Below are 17,243 nucleotides of genomic sequence, written 5' to 3' on the forward strand. Positions count from 1 at the left end.
CCTTCATTTGCAAAAGGTTCAGTTAAAATGAGGGTAAAATAGTCAATACATATTATTTTAAACAAATTTTTTTTTCTCTTTTCTCGCTTGTTATTATTTTTTAATAAAAAAATCGACATACCAAACTTATTTTTCATTCCGTAATTTATTTTTGACAAAATTCACCAAACTATTTTTCATTATTGACCAATAATGAATTCTTGTACTTATTTCTTTTAAACATGCATAATAGAAAATGAAAATTCATAAAAATAAAAAAACCTTAATTCAAATTTAAAAATTATTGCCACACCCTTCAAGGCAGAAATCCCCCAAGCAAAAAGTACTTGTTATTTTGCTCGTCCTGTGTCTTGAGATACAGGCAGCACGCCACAGGAGCTCAAAGCAGCCTTCTCTTTCCCGATACTCTTGAGCTAGTAGCCTTTGTGATCATTAAACTGGACAGTAAAATGCCACAGCAAAACTGAATTGTTTCCTTGAATTTGTCAGGAAAAAAAAACCCTAATCAGAAAAGCTTCACTAGCAGGGATACAATAATGCACTTATCCTTTGTAATCAAGAAAAATCAGAGTTATCTTACAATAACATTAATCTTACAGCATAGCACCTTTCAAAATAATCCGACACTGAGAGGGGCCATATTCCAAGAACTACAACAATGGTGCAACTGCACAATAGATTTCTGATCTTACTCATACTCCATTTGAAACCCCATCATCAAGCTAAGTGCAAAAATTTGTTAGTGCAAGTCATCAACCATGTTCCACTGGTAACATAACAGAAAATGGCAGTTCACCAATAAAGCATTCTTAGTCCAACTTCGATTCACTGCATGAAAATGATTTCCTTGCTGATAAAGGAAATATTATCTCATTAATATTGTGAAATGCACCTTTGTCATAAATATTGTTTTTTACAACCTCTACTTCTTCTAGAGGGGACCTCCGGAAAAAGGCATTCCATTTGCTTTCTCGAGGCTTCTTTTCTTTGCTCATCTCACTGATACTGGCCTTCAGTGCTTCAGCACTTACCTTTGCTTCATTTATTTTCCTTTTCCAACTCATGTAGTCTTGCCACTTGAAGGTCTGCACTTGAAAGAAAACTAATGAGAGATTACATGGGGCAATTTACAGCAGTGCTTTACAATTCCTGTCAGCATTAGTCAATTTAAATAGAGTACACAATGTGCAACCGATGGTGACAGAGGGATGCAATAATAGAGGACATAGTTGTCAAGGATCTAGGTGAACCAAGCCAGCTCAGGGAAGTAAGAATCCAAGGTGGCAACGGCAAGGCTACATCTGCAAACCAGGTGAGAGAAATGCACCTGGAAGCCTAGTAGATACCTTGACAACCTTGATAAACAAGCTTCATTTGAAAAACCAACAGAAAATAACACCTACCTCATTTGTCGTGGAATTTGTAAGGCATAAATGAGCATGGTACCCAAAGAATCCCGCCAGTAACAAAGAAACTATGGCTAGAAAGACCATGAGAAGTATTTGTGTGTTATAGGAACTCAACAACCACTGCACAAATCAAGATTACACTTAGCAAAAGTAGAAAGATCGCAAAAAATTGTGACAGATAAGAAGGCCCACTTAAGCGTTGCAAGTAATAGGTGCATTCATTGACTGCAATTTACCAAGATTCATGTCTGCATCGATTACTTAACAAGCAAAACAATATCCCAATCCATATAGATGGGATTTCTACTGTCTCACACCAGGAATGGGTGGGGTTAGAAGTGGTACTAAAGATAATACTGACTCTCATTGGAACCGCTTACTTAATTATGCTGATTAAGAAATGAAGAAACAAAATAGATTTGTATGCAAAAATTTAAATAATCTGAATACATACTGGAAGAACTACACTACCCATTGGAGGAAAATTCACTCCATTTTTAGAAAATACCATGTATTGAAGAAACATCAAGAATAAGCCAAAGCAGTACTTCAGAACAATCCATGTCCTCTCAACATCAAGATTCCAAAATAACTTATACCTTTCTAGTAAAATACACAATTGACTTCCAAGTCACTTGTACTTGAAAATTATGTACAAACACTTTTTTGATGAAATATAGGATTAATATATTACTTTAATGAGATTCAAACTCAAGGCACAAAAATAAGTAAGGGGAGACCCTTTAAAATCATAAGTCCAATTTCAAGAAACCAGATTTCATGAAAAACAACTGTGCTAAAACCATTGCAAATTTTAATGAAAATGTTAAGGAGAATATAAGTGCAAGATATATTTGATTACGTGTTGAATTTTTACTAAATTCACAATCAATTTGGCTAGATATAAGTATTTCAAGTGTCCCCAACAAAAGCCCATGGGAGACAAAGTTTATTATATAAGTGCTTATGCAGTGAGCCAGCTAAAGATTGATTAGAGCATTGTAACCATAAGCCACCCAGAGCTTCCCACATTTTCACTGTCAGGAAAAGTGCAAAACAATTTTCTCACCTGTACAATATGAGGAAATAAACCTTTAAATGAATTTTCAACACCATAGTAAGCTGCAGAAGAAAAGTCAAAACACCATCAGGATTATCAACTAAACTATCAATAAGTTGTTTGACAATTGGATCAGCTATACCTGTAAGAACGTAGATGACCTTCAGTTCTTTCAGTCGACCAGCAAGAATCAATCCAAGGGCAACTGTCCCATATAAACAAAGAAGAAAATGCCTGGAAAGTAAAACTTCTACATGAATCGATGAATAAAAGTTGGCAGATAAAAGCTGCAATAAGATGATAGAAGAAAACCAGTGATATAAAAAGTGACTTGGTTACAAGTGAAAACACGATGGACATAGACCCATGACTAAATGAGAAAGGACCTTTGTCCAATTGGCCACCTTCCATCTGCACAGCCATGGGTTAATCCCATTTTACTTGTCACAAACAGCCAACTGGTGTGTCCATTAGATGCCGAGAATTAATGCTACATAAGCAAAGTACAAAGTGGGAGATGCACTTCACCTAATTTCGAAACATAAACTTGTTAGAACAAAACAATGTGAATTTTGTGGGGCCTCACCAGAGAAGAAAAGCCATGAAGTACCGGGCATTCCTCTCTCCAATGCAGTTATTCTGCATGTGAACCGCTGGTTAACGATATATTTTAAAGGAAATTTCCTAATTTGTCATCGTACTGCAGTAACTAATGAAACAAAGAAAGACAACTAACCATCCATCCACAGTGGTGGTCAAACCGTGCAACACAACGATTACATATGCCGCAGTGCTTGGACCTAGCAGGCCTGAATCAAAGTTCCAACTCCAGTGAGGAAATACCAAAGAAATGACTTCTAAAGAATATTGTCTCTAAAAGATAATATCACAAACTTTGGAATTTTGCAAGTGGAACATCTTTTCTCGGAGTATATAATATTGTCATACGGATAAGCAGCAATGTACTGAGAAGCATTCTCAGCTTTCACTGTTCCTGGATCAGAAAAGCTAGTCAATGCAAAGAGTACAATCCCTACACCTGCTGCCAAGAAGCTTGTGTACCTGTAAAATACACCATATTCATAGAAATTAGAATGGTATGGTCCAGTTCATCACCATTATCAGTTGATACTGCATGATCGCCTTCATATTATACCTGTGTATTTCACTAAGATAATAACCAGGAATATATTTAAAGGATGACTTAGCAATAAGATAATATATTGCCCCAAGTATTGACAGATATAGTACCTGCAAGACAAGGTATGGGAGAAAAAAGATTAAAAAAGAAACACGCAAAAAGAATTAAAACAGAATGTTATTGCTATCAGTAGAGGGAACTATAAAAAACTTAAAAAATATAGTTTGCAGCTGTATGTAACAATATCAAGTGGCATGATAAACCACAAAGAAGAGAACAGCACAATAGAATCACCTACAGCAACCGTGACAGATAATCATTGAGCAAAACATTCCCCACACGCTCAGCTGTATAGACCAATCAGTTGAGGTAACACACATCGATACAAAAGATTACAGCAAACCAGTGAGTTCATAACTGTATATTATTATCAATAGTTGCAGTCCTCAATCTTACGAACTCAAGCTGTTAACTTCTGGCCCTGTATTTGTAGCTTTTCCATACATCCAGAGTTTCCAATTAATACATCCCACCCAGGAATTGCCCTTCGGTTGTAACTTGTAAGACCAAACTGATGCAATATGAAAGATACTCCCATGAGTCTGGAGACACAGTGTTAAGTACCCAAATAGAGTGACTCAACAATGGAAGAACAACACAAAGAAGTAATAATAATAACGAACTTGGATTAAATGCTGAAACAGAACATAGCCTACAACCAGCAGTAGGAATACCTACGGCTACCAAGAGCAATCGCCCTCTCCCTTATTTCCCTAATAACTCAAAAGCATAACAACTTACTCTACCTTCCCCCTATTAATAGTAATTACTTGCCTACAATATCCCTCCATAGAATCTCCCCAAATCTAATAGAATCATCCCAAATCTCAACCTATAAGGCAATCTGAATGCAATCTGAATCGCAAGATCTCACAACCATTTCCTTCCCAGTCTGAATGCAATCTGAATCTGGAGAATCTGAATCTGGAGATCTTTTCTTGATTGCGTGGATCCCCTTGCCACGCTTACGAGTGTAGACTCGTGACACAAGGGGCTTATCAATACTCCCCTCCAACAGTTTCACCTTATCCTCAAGGTGAAAATCTGGAAATTGGTACTACATCTCATCAAAAGTTTCCCAAGTATTTTCACAAGGAGGCAGACCTTTCCACCGAATCAGAACTTCCAGCACCCCGTGACTAGAGAAACAAATGCTGATCAAGGTTCCGGGTGTGAGCTGCAACTCTGAACAGGCCCCTCCTAACTCATCCAACAACTCGTCGATTGCCGGAATAGGGAATTTGTCAGGAATGGTAAGTGTATTTAAGGCCCGATAATCCACGCAAAATCTCCATCCTCCATCTTTTTTCCGTACGAGCAAAATCGGACTAGAGTAGGGACTCACACTAGGCCGTATTATTCCTGCAATCAACATTTCCTGTACTAACCTCTCGATTTCGTTCTTCTGTGAGTGTGGGTAGCGATAAGGCCGAATGTTAGGCGGTGTACTCCCGTTGGCTAATCGTGTCCTGTGATCTCCGAGGTGGCAACCCCGTGGGTTCTACAAATAGTTGTATGAACTCTTCTAACAGAAGCGAGACAGCCGCATTCGCTTGACTTTCCTTATCGTTGGTTTGAGGTTGTAGCTAGTATCCATCGCCACCTGCCCGTACAGACTGCAACACATTCTTCATTGTTGTCTCCAATCTCAATAAGGTTGGATCTCCACACAATTTTACCGGTTGTCCTTGCCATTCAAAATTCATGGTTCGTGAACGCCAATAGCGACTGGAGGGTAATGGTAAAAAGCAGAATGGAACAGAGGGTAGAAGACTTAGAAACCATTGTTAAAGAGCTTCAAGGTCAGGTAGGAGCCTTAGCATATCAGATTGAAAAAGGGGAAAGGGCCAATGACGAATTCAGAGATGAATTGAGACTCATGTTCTCAAAAGGAAAATCGGCTGATGTCCTAACAGATGAGTTGACTGAAGAAATACCAGACCACGGTGAGAGAATGGGTGACACCAACAAATCAAAGGAATTTTTTCCTAGGCATCTTGACATGCCAATTTTTCTGGGAGACGACCCTATGGGATGGATCGCGCGGGCAGAAAGGTATTTCGACCTGCACAACTTAAGCGATGGAGCGAAACCTCGTACCACAACCTTGTGCTTTGAAGGAGTTGCGTTAGGGTGGATACGTTTTCGCGAGTTGCACCAACCATTAATATCATGGAGGAGTTTGAAAGAAGCGATGATCCAGCGTTTTAGCTCGGCGCAGATGAAGACCCCTCAAGAAGCGTTGATCACCCACAAACAAGATGGGTCGTTCGCAGCTTACAGAGACGGATTCGAGGCGCTTACAGCGGCTGCCGGCGCTGTAGAAGAAGAATGGCTGAAAGGCGTGTTTTTGGCAGGGTTAAATGACGATGTGAGAGCTGAGGTGAGGATATTTGGACCCACTACGTTGGGCCAAATTATTGGATCTGGCCCAAGCAATAGAGGCCAAGAACTTGGCTGGAAAACTTAATAAGAGATCCACTTGGGCCCAGCCCACTTCAACAGCCCATAACTCAGCCCAGCGATACATTAACTTGGGTCCAACCAACTCAAATTTCAAAGCAACCAGCTTGAACCAAGGAACCGGAACAACCCAAGGAGGCACCACCCCGGTTCGAGCAACCCAAAAGCTCGACCATCATCTTCTTCCTCTCGATCTACAACAGCGTCAACGACAGGAACAGTGGGACGATCACGGTGGCTCTCTCAGGACGAAATCAAGGACAAAATGGACAAGGGTGTTTGCTTCCGATGTGATGCGCCTTATACCAGAGGTCATCGGTGTCCTCTGAAGCAACTACGGCTGTTGCTACTTCACAATAATGATGAACAGGATGTCGCAGCTCTGGTAGAAACGATCGATGGGTGCATCGGCGTTGATGAAATCGACCCTGTAATCGAAACGGAGCTTTCCCACACCTCTCTGGTAGGAATCTATTCACCACACACGTTGAAGTTGAAGGGGCAGATCCACGGCTACGACATCGTCGTGTTGATTGACTGTGGTGCGACGCATAATTTCATTGCGCAGGAGCTTGTGGAGCCGTTAGGGCTGGAAGTACTCAAGAAGGACTTTCAAGTGGCTTTGGGAGATGGCACGATTCATAGAGGGACGGGAGTGTGTCGAAATCTTCCGATCAACATGGGAGGTGAGATTTTCGTACAAAACTTTTACCCATTCCATTTGGGCAGTATTGATGCTATCCTCGGTGTTGAATGGCTACAGACACTGGGGGAGGTGAGAAGCAATTAGCGTTCACGAACCATGAATTTTGAATGGCAAGGACGACCGGTAAAATTGTGTGGAGATCCAACCTTATTGAGATTGGAGACAACAATGAAGAATGTGTTGCAGTCTTTACGGGCAGGTGGCGATGGATACTAGCTACAACCTCAAACCAACGATAAGAAAAGTCAAGCGAATGCGGCTGTCTCGCTTCTGTTAGAAGAGTTCATACAACTATTTGTAGAACCCACGGGGTTGCCACCTCGGAGATCACAGGACCACAGGATACGATTAGCCAACGGGAGTACACCGCCTAACATTCGGCCTTATCGCTACCCACACTCACAGAAGAATGAGATCGAGAGGTTAGTACAGGAAATGTTGATTGCAGGAATAATACGGCCTAGTGTGAGTCCCTACTCTAGTCCGATTTTGCTCGTACGGAAAAAAGATGGAGGATGGAGATTTTGCGTGGATTATCGGGCCTTAAATACACTTACCATTCCTGACAAATTCCCTATTCCAGCAATCGACGAGTTGTTGGATGAGTTAGGAGGGGCCACCATATTCACCAAGCTTGATCTAAAATCCGGATATCATCAAATCAAAATGGCAGAGGAAGATGAAGAAAAGACAGCTTTTCGAACCCATAATGGGCATTATGAGTTCCTCGTAATGCCATTCGGGCTTTCGAATGCTCCAGCCTCGTTCCAATCACTTATGAATGAGGTATTTCGTGAACATTTACGGAAATTTATTCTAGTGTTTTTTGACGATATTCTGGTGTATAGCATGACAATGAGGGAGCATGAGGGTCATTTACGCACTACTTTTGAGTTGCTCACACAACACAACCTTGTAGTGAACAAAAAAAAATGCATGTTCGGAGTTGCTACATTGGAGTATTTAGGGCACATTATCTCTAAAGACGGAGTCGCAGCAGACCCCAAAAAAATCAAGAGTATGGAGGAGTGGCCCCAGCCAAAGAACCTTAAGACCCTACGGGGATTTCTGGGGTTAACAGGATACTACCGCAGATTTGTCAAGGACTATGGAAAGATTGCTGCCCCGCTCACTAACCTGTTGAAGAAAGACGCCTTCCAATGGAGCGAAGCAGCTGCAAAGGCGTTTACCGCCTTGAAGACAGCCATGACTACAGTTCCGGTGTTGGTTATGCCTGATTTCACAAAGGAATTTGTTGTAGAAACTAATGCTTCCGGATTTGGGTTAGGCGCGGTTCTAATGCAAGAAGGCCACCCAATTGCTTACTGGAGTCAGGTGTTATCTTCGCGCTTACAGACCAAGTCCGTGTATGAAAAAGAAATTAATGGCAATAGTGCTGGCTATCCAGAAATGGTGACACTACTTGATGGGGAGACATTTCAAAGTCCGGACTGATCAAAGAAGTCTAAAGTATTTGTTGGAACAGCGTATTGTGGCGACGGATCAACAAAAATGGGTTATGAAGCTGTTGGGATTTGATTTCGAAATTTTTTATCGACCTGGGAGTGAGAACAGAGCAGCTGACGCCCTCTCGCGCCAAACGGATGGCGACCTACAGCTCTTCTCTATATCTGCAGCAATATGGCCAGAGTGCGATGGGCTAGATGAGGAAGTCCAAGCTTCGAACCGTTACCGGAAGATTGTTCAGGCTTTGTTGAAGGGATCTCAGGACCACCCTTCCTACCGGCTTACGCATGGGACTCTTCTTTACAAGAATAGGTTGGTCATTCCAGAGGGATCACCATTGATTCCCAAGCTGCTGTCCGAATATCATTCCACACCAATTGGGGGGCATTCAGGGTTTTTGAGAACCTACAAACGCTTGGCGGCGGTAGTATATTGGGTTGGAATGAAAACAGCTGTCCGGGATTTTGTGGCTAGTTGTGATGATTGTCAGCGCAATAAATATCAAGCCATGAAACCCAAGGGTCTCCTTCAACCTCTCCCAATTCCGGACCGCATTTGGGAAGATATCAGCATGGATTTTGTTGGGGGGGTTACCCCGAACCAGGGGCGGAGATACAGTGCTTGTCGTAGTTGACCATCTTTCCAAGTACGCTCATTTCCTTGCTCTTTCACACCCGTACTCCGCCAAGGACGTGGCTACCTTGTTCAGTAAGGAGGTTATCCGTTTGCATGGGTTCCCTCGATCCATTGTCTTTGACCGGGATCGCATTTTCCTTAGTAATTTTTGGATGGAGCTTTTCAAGTTGGCTGGCACCAATTTGAAGTTCAGTAGTGCCTACCATCCTCAAACAGATGGTCAAACGGAGGTGGTAAATCGCAGCCTTGAGGTTTATCTACGATGCTTCTGCGCTCGCCAACCAAAGGATTGGATTAATTGGCTACCCTAGGCAGAGTATTGGTACAACACGACATTTCATTCAGCCACTAAAATGACTCCTTTCCAGGTTGTGTACGGCCATGCCCCACCTTCACTTTTACGTTGGGAGGATGGTCGTTCTAAAGTTGATGAGGTTGATGTGTTCCTTCAAGAGCGGAATCGAGTGTTGGATGACCTCAAATCAAACCTACGGGTGGCCCAAGATCGGATGCGCGCTTCAGCAGATTCCAAGCGCAAGGAGGTGCATTATCAAGTGGGGGATGAGGTTTTCCTTAAGCTCCAGTATTATCACTTCCAAAAACTTGCCAAACGGCCAAATGAAAAACTTAGCCATCGCTTCTACAGGCCGTACCAGATCATTGAGCAAGTGGGACCAGCCGCCTATCGACTACGTTTACCTGCTAATTCAAGGATCCATCCAGTATTTCACGTTTCACAATTGAAGCAAGCACTTGGGCAGCATATTACTCCACAGCCACTTCCATCGTGTTTGCAAGGGAACGGCGAGTTGCAACTCACACCCGAAACCTTGATCAGCATTCGTTTCTCTAGTCACGGGGTGCTGGAAGTTCTGATTCGGTGGAAAGGTCTGCCTCCTTATGAAAATACTTGGGAAACTTTTAATGAGATGCAGTACCAATTTCCAGATTTTCACCTTGAGGACAAGGTGAAACTGTTGGAGGGGAGTATTAATAAGCCCCTTGTGTCACGAGTCTACACTCGTAAGCGTGGCAAGGGGATCCACACAATCAAGAAAAGATCTCCAGATTCAGATTGCATTCAGACTGGGAAGGAAATGGTTGTGAGATCTTGCGATTCAAATTGAGATTAGATTGCATTCAGATTGCCTTATAGGTTGAGATTTGGGATGATTCTATTAGATTTGGGGAGATTCTATGGAGGGATATTGTAGGCAAGTAATTACTATTAATAGGGGGAAGGTAGAGTAAGTTGTTATGCTTTTGAGTTATTAGGGAAATAAGGGAGAGGGCGATTGCTCTTGGTAGCCGTAGGTATTCCTACTGCTGGTTGTAGGCTATGTTCTGTTTCAGCATTTAATCCAAGTTCGTTATTATTATTACTTCTTTGTGTTGTTCTTCCATTGTTGAGTCACTCTATTTGGGTACTTAACAAATGACTTAACAATGGAAGAACAACACAAAGAAGTAATAATAATAACGAACTTGGATTAAATGCTGAAACAGAAAATAGCCTACAACCAGCAGTAGGAATACCTACGGCTACCAAGAGCAATCGCCCTCTCCCTTATTTCCCTAATAACTCAAAAGCATAACAACTTACTCTACCTTCCCCCTATTAATAGTAATTACTTGCCTACAATATCCCTCCATAGAATCTCCCCAAATCTAATAGAATCATCCCAAATCTCAACCTATAAGGCAATCTGAATGCAATATGAATCGCAAGATCTCACAACCATTTCCTTCCCAGTCTGAATGCAATCTGAATCTGGAGAATCTGAATCTGGAGATCTTTTCTTGATTGCGTGGATCCCCTTGCCACGCTTACTAGTGTAGACTCGTGACACAAGGGGCTTATCACACAGCAACAAAAAAATTCCAGACCACGAGTGCATGATACTTTCAACTATTTCCTATTTCATCAAAACCATCACACGACCCATAAGAGATAACCCCGTTGTACTGGAAACTTCCAACTTTTAGATTAACAACAAAGTACATAAGTAGATTTAAAAACATTTTCATGTTAACCATGACAACATGATGAAGTTGCACGTATGACACAATGCAAAAGAACACGAGGGACAACAGCAAACCAGGCCACCGGAATGGGCCAAGAATGAATCAATATGTTTAATTGGAGTGTCCATTAGGTAATGTAGGTCATCAGGTTAACATTAGAGATTTAGATATTCTATGGGATTTGAGTAATTTTTTTCCTTTTTATAATGCTGTAAAATAGCTTCTATTTTGAAGAGGGACTCAAGTTGTAAGGGATTCCTCACACCATACATAGCATAATTGTCAAGGCAAGGCAATAGAGAGCAACGAAAACCAAGGCGATACCAAGCAAGGTGACAAGGGCCAGGGCACCTAAGCGTCGCCTAGACAACTACAATGCCTAGTAGCTCTTATACAGGATTAAGTAGTTAGTTTCAAATTTATAATGGTGTACAATAGCTTCTATTTTGAAGAGGGACTCAAGTTGTAAGGGATTTGTCCCACCATACATAGGGGTTTCCTACTTCAGGGGTTATTATGGAAGTTAAAAATAATGGAGAGGGGGCCATAAACGTCCTCTATGAGTTGGCATTCCCCCTCTTTGGGTCAGAAGTGAGAGCGACTTGGGACTGCTGATGCAACTCCAACCTAATGTGATGAAGAAATAGGTTAGGATTAGCAGTGAAGCCAAACCTGCAGGAGATCATATCCTCTATCCTTTCACTTCTTCAATCTTTCAAGTTTTCAGATAAGATTACCAGTACCAGAGCAGCAGTATATTCATTGCATTGATCTCAAGTTCCACTGAGAGTTCACTGTCTCCTTTTCAGTGCTCTGTAACAGTATCACTGGTTCCCCCTATTCCTGTTCTTTTTAAGTAACTAATTACTGGTATACTTGCTAATTTTTTTCATCTAAACTTCCTAACCTGACTCTGTTCTTATTATGAATTTCCCTATAAGCTATTTCTGTTGGGTACTGAATTTGATTTACTATCCCCTGTTAGTTTAAAATTACAGTCGAATCCTGTATCTCAATATCCAGCACTTAGTTTAGACTGAGACCATGGCTACTGATTTAGAGTGTTAAGACTGCATTTGACCAGCATATTTTGCAGAACTTACCTCAGATCTGAAGATACATGATATCCTCCAAGTTTAGGATCCTCGATTGTATTTCTGCTGTGAGTCAGAGGTCAGAATCAGACACTGGAATCCTTAGAGAAGTTGAGACTTTCTTCTGCTGCTTGAATATGACCAGATATTCACTGAAATCAGGATATGGAACAGGCCGTTTTAAGATCTTCCCCAAATCTGGTTTCCCAAAACCAACTCATTGGAAGTTGGTTTGCAGCAGAACCAACTTCACATAGACTAGATAGCATCACTTGGTATCAGAGCTATACCAGCAGTGTTAAGTCCCCCCTAGATGGACTAATCCCAAAATGTTTTCAATCAACTTCTTAGTTGAGACAGCTAATGGCTTGAGTTCAGAAAAGTTGGGACATACCAGGATTGGCTTGAATTCAGCAAAGTTGGGGTGTACCAGGAGTCCTATATGCTTCATATACTGATCTCAACTTGATAATATCACATCAACAAGAAGAGAGTACCAATCAAAGTACACAATCCCAAAGTCAAGGTTAAAATTGAAGAGATTCAAGGAACTAGTGATGACAAGGTTGACATGATGGATGGTGAGGTCGTGATTTAGGAACTCAACAACACATTTGAAGTGAAGATTGACAAAGCAGATCCAGAGACTCCTCTTGAGTGCATCCTTCACATCTGAGATTGATCTGGAGATGAAGCATGTTCTGAAGATCCTTGCAAGGATCTAGTACTTGGTGCCTACATGGATTTCAACCAGCTAGAATCAAGGTTGTCTCAGTTTCAACCAATAACTTGTTACTTTCTCCAGGCTGACTCAAACCTTGGTTTCAAGGCCCAGCAGTTGTCCTTTTTTATTCTTCTTTTTCTTTTTTCTTTGATTATTGATGTAATTCTTATTTTTTATATTTTGAACCAATCCATGCATTGGTCTCACACTATGAACACTCAAAATAGTACTTGTGGTCTGACACACAAGTTTGACAAAGTATATTCTTCTTGGAATGGTACCGAATAAGGTTCAATTGAAATACAATTCCATCAATATAAATTACATTGGATTCGTTTGAAAGCTTTATTAGAAAAGCTAAAAAAAATTCAAGATTGCTTAAATCTGATTTATACTGAAACAATTATGTTCCACTCAGACTTTCTCTAAGATATCCAAGGAAATGAATATTTAACCACTCTTTTGGTTTTTAGCAGTGTTGAATCATCTATTAAGATTTATGAAAATTTTAGTTTGAGAGGATGGGGGGAAAGCAACTAAAAATCGGTGATTGCAACTACCACCCAAAGTCTGAATTTATTTTTCAACTGAGGAGTTTACTTTTTATCCTCTGACAATTTAAATTTTATAACTATTTTTATTGCATTCAAATAGGGGGTATTTGCTTATTTATGAATAATATTTTAAGTAAAAACTAATAACATTTACATGAATGATATTTTGGCATAAATTAGTGCATGTTGTGGTTCTTCCTCAAGTTTTGATGATCATAAAGGTGCTCAAGTCAAAGCTTGTGAAGTTAACAAAATTATGCTAAAAAAGGGGTCAAAATCTTCGTTTTTTCTTCTTAAAACTACCTTAAGATACAAAGATTTAGTTCAATCTTTTTTATTATGATTATTATTATTATTATTATTTTTTTTTTTGTCATTAAAAAACCACATCCTGTGGACTAAGGCCCTAACTACCATGGACAATAGGAATACTTCTATAGGCAGAAGTTGGACATGCATTACATGCATGGATTCCTCAACATAACCAAACTCAAGGTCAGGAGAGTATCAGCAGGCCGAAGGTGCTGGTGGCAGTCTAGTGAGCCATAATTAACTTTGCCACTTTGGGTAGATATGTTGTAAGTTGTGCTTTATAATCATTTTTTCATTATAACAGGGATAATTTACAAGGCCAACACAGTGGAATAAAATCCGTACATGGGTTTCGAAGTTATGTATTTGAGTTAGATTAGGATTTTTATTAACTTTTAAGAGTTCTTTTTTTCTCATACGTTACTTTATTAAGTGTAAAGAGTCACTAAAAGTCCTTCTAAAATTTTGATACTTCTAAAGGTTCATTAGCATGTAATACACCCCAACAAATTAAAGATTTTTCTAGCAAAAAAGAGAATTAAGCTCTGTCAAGAGTTCTGTTGTTCTTAAGCAATGCATCCAGTATTGGTATCCCATAACCGATTCCCTTCTTCTTCTTCTTTTGATCTGCTTTGACAGGTATGATCTTTCCTCCCTCATCTTCTCTAATGGTTTTTATTCCTACTTGTAGATCCCATCACAAGCTAATCTGTGACTGGTTTCAGGATTAGTTTTGCAGTTGGGGATTGACCAACTTGGTATTTTTCTTACCATAAAGAAAATTTGTTGGAATTGACAAAAGCTTTTTGACCAAAAATGCATTAGGTGTAATCATCTTTCACATGATTCTTAATAGAAAGATCAACAACAATAGCTGCACGGAGTATGGTAGAATTCCCTGGTATGGTCATTCGGGAAGTCCCTCCGAGGACGACAACCACAAAAGTTACATTGCCACCTTTAAAATGACTACGAATTGCTGCCAAACAGGGTTCATTGCTAACAAGATTGTTCAGAGCCTGAAGATTGATTGAATGGGATAAGCAAGACAGTTCGGAGTGTACCAGTGATGGGATGCGAGACACACTGCAGGGTCCATTACTGACAGGATTGTTTCGGAGTCTTCAGGCTGACAGAATGGGATGACACTACAATTTTATATCAGATTGACAGTGCCTTAGCAAAATCAAATGACAAAAAGTCCATTGGTATTGATTTCCTTTTCCTCAAAAAGAAAAAGGGAATGCTTGAAACAGGGTAAAGATAATAAGATTAAAAATAATTCCAACAGCTAAAACCAGAATCTAGAGATGGTGTCTCTTTTCTACACAATGTAGATTAAAGAAATAGTCTAGACAAGTTAAACGTAAACATCGATCATGAAACATGGAATTAATCAGTGCATCTAGGGAGTTCAAACAGAAAGCCACAGACATCCGATTCTGCTTGATATAAGGCCTTGGAAGAATGTCTAATCTAAGGTACCACCTAAGGTAATGATGTTAACCTAAATTGGTAGTAAAATATACATGTCAATGTGTGATCAGATTCATCAGAAACATTGTCCCTCACAACCCAAACCCTTAAAGCCAAATAATATGCAGTTTATCCATGCCAATAGGTGTTTATCTTGATGAGGAATTAGTTTTGTATTTTTGTCAATTTTCAGTAAACAATGAAAAACTTATCAAAGTGAATGCGAGTTAAGAGTTATTTGAAGAGTGATTATCTATGAGTTCCAACTTCCAACCAACTAATGTCGTTCTGGACTCCACAGTGAGGAATAAAAATTCAAACCTCAACAGATTTTCTTAGAAGCCTTTTAGCCAATCGAATTCGAATTATGAAAAAAAAGGGTACTCTTTGATAAACAAAATCACAGAAGCCGGCGCAAAACTAATTTGTGACAGCCCTCGACAGTAAGCCCCAAACAAGCAGCTAACTGTACTTGAAAGGAAAAATGTATGATGGGTCAATTAGCACAGGGAATCGAAGAGCTTCAGTTCAAACAAGAGAGCAGAAAATATTGAGCTACATGAAGGGAAAAAATTGCCAACCAAGAAAGGAGTGTAAGGATGCAATTAACAGATTACGAGGAGAAGAGAGAAAAATAGAACAGCGTCGAGAAACCTGTAAAATTGGATTGGGTCGATCACAGCAGTAACCTTCCACATAGAGCAACGCATCGGTAGCTCTTGAACCACATGCGAACCCTACAAATCGCCTGAAAGAAACAGAATTAGGGTGAATTGCAGCAGCAAAACAGAGATTGCAAAGACGAAGTGAGAATTTAAAGAGATAGACATACAATAAATAATCATAAGCACCAAAAGTCAAGAAGTGATTGATGCGCTGGATGAAAGTTCCCTGAAAAATAGGCCACTGCCCGCAGAGGAGAGAGACGACCAACAACAGTGTGATGAACCCATGGCATACTAGAATCCACTGTACCTCCATTACTGAGGAAGGAAACTGACAATCTTTTTTCTTGGCGCGATATATCTGTGGAGAGAATTCTCAGAACAACCAGAGTTAACCAATTGTTCAAACCGAATTTGATTGGAAATTTCACCAACAAAAAAGAATTTTGATTCGATTCTTTATTGCATTTTCTTTTTCAAAGCTGCTACCTTTGACTTTTTTTTTTCTTTTTCCTGTGTATTTTATTTGAATCCTTTGATTGTGTTCAACATCCATATATCTCAGAGGCTTAAAAATAAATAAAATATTATTATTATTTTGAGGGAGGGGAGGAGGGGATAGAGAGGTAACTAGTAATAAAGGAGTCCGGATCTGCAATGCATTAGGGGAGCACTCTCTGCATTCCTTGACGGCTTTTTCATCACAAAAAACTGGTGGGGTCCACAGAGAAAAATAATAAAACATAAAAAAGTAAATATCACTTATCTCCCCTCTTAGCTTGATAAATAGCACTTACACCCCTTCTTATTGGATAATGTCACTCACCTCCCCAGGGGCGGGCCTACTCTGGGGCTGGGGGGCCATGGCCCCCTGCGGAATTTTCAAAATTTTAATTAATTGCTTTAAGTTTTGGATTTTTTATATTAATTTTCTTCATTTTTCCACTTTTTTTTCTTGTCACATGTGAAATGTCACTATTTGGCCCCCCAAATATTGAGAACAATTTTTAAATGTAAAATAATGGGTATAAAAGTCATCTCTAGTTAAAAACTAACTCCTCAATTCCTATTTATTCTCCCCACTTCTCTCTCACATCTTTTCTTCCTATTTATTCTCATCTCTTTCTATAAACGTGGATTAAAGGAAATTTTTGAAAAAAAAATCTTATTAGATATTCAAAATGTCATTTATAGTTAGAAACTAACCCCTCAATTCCTATATTCTCTCATATCTCTTCTCTCCTCTCTTTTTTCGTATTTATTCTCTTATGTTTCTTTATTCCTATTTATTCTTCCCTTTTTATAAGCGTGGGTTAAAGAAAATTTGGAGAAAAAATCTTCTCCACAACTAGGTACTCTTTTTACTTATCAATTTATTTATTTTTTATGTATTTTTATTTGATTTTGTATTATTTGTTTCTTTATTTTGTCTACAATTTTTGCTATTTGAT

The 17,243-nt window shown here is 39.7% G+C and overlaps 1 protein-coding gene across 2 annotated transcripts; it reads right to left on the reverse strand.

Annotated features, from left to right (window-relative positions):
* Positions 1-268: 268 nt before the first annotated feature.
* LOC149010507 (DHHC-type zinc finger family protein) lies at positions 269-16,300 on the reverse strand. 2 transcript variants are annotated; one of them, XM_089161744.1, is made up of 10 exons: positions 15,960-16,300; positions 15,782-15,875; positions 3,626-3,720; positions 3,418-3,531; positions 3,206-3,278; positions 3,056-3,108; positions 2,612-2,703; positions 2,479-2,531; positions 1,404-1,529; positions 269-1,085 (listed from the first exon to the last, which is right to left on the reverse strand). In XM_089161744.1, the coding sequence occupies exons 1-10, from the start codon at positions 16,106-16,108 to the stop codon at positions 810-812; spliced, it is 1,125 nt and encodes a 374-aa protein (XP_089017870.1). In that variant the 5' UTR covers positions 16,109-16,300; the 3' UTR covers positions 269-809. The 2 variants fall into 2 exon arrangements, with proteins under 2 accessions (XP_089017870.1, XP_089017869.1); XM_089161743.1 differs by having other exon boundaries at positions 270-1,085; positions 3,364-3,531.
* Between the last annotated feature and the right edge of the window lie 943 nt (positions 16,301-17,243).

The sequence above is a fragment of the Hakea prostrata genome, chromosome 7 (assembly GCF_041222555.1).
Source record: "Hakea prostrata isolate BN-2017 chromosome 7, UWA_Hpros_2, whole genome shotgun sequence".
NCBI lineage: Eukaryota > Viridiplantae > Streptophyta > Magnoliopsida > Proteales > Proteaceae > Hakea > Hakea prostrata.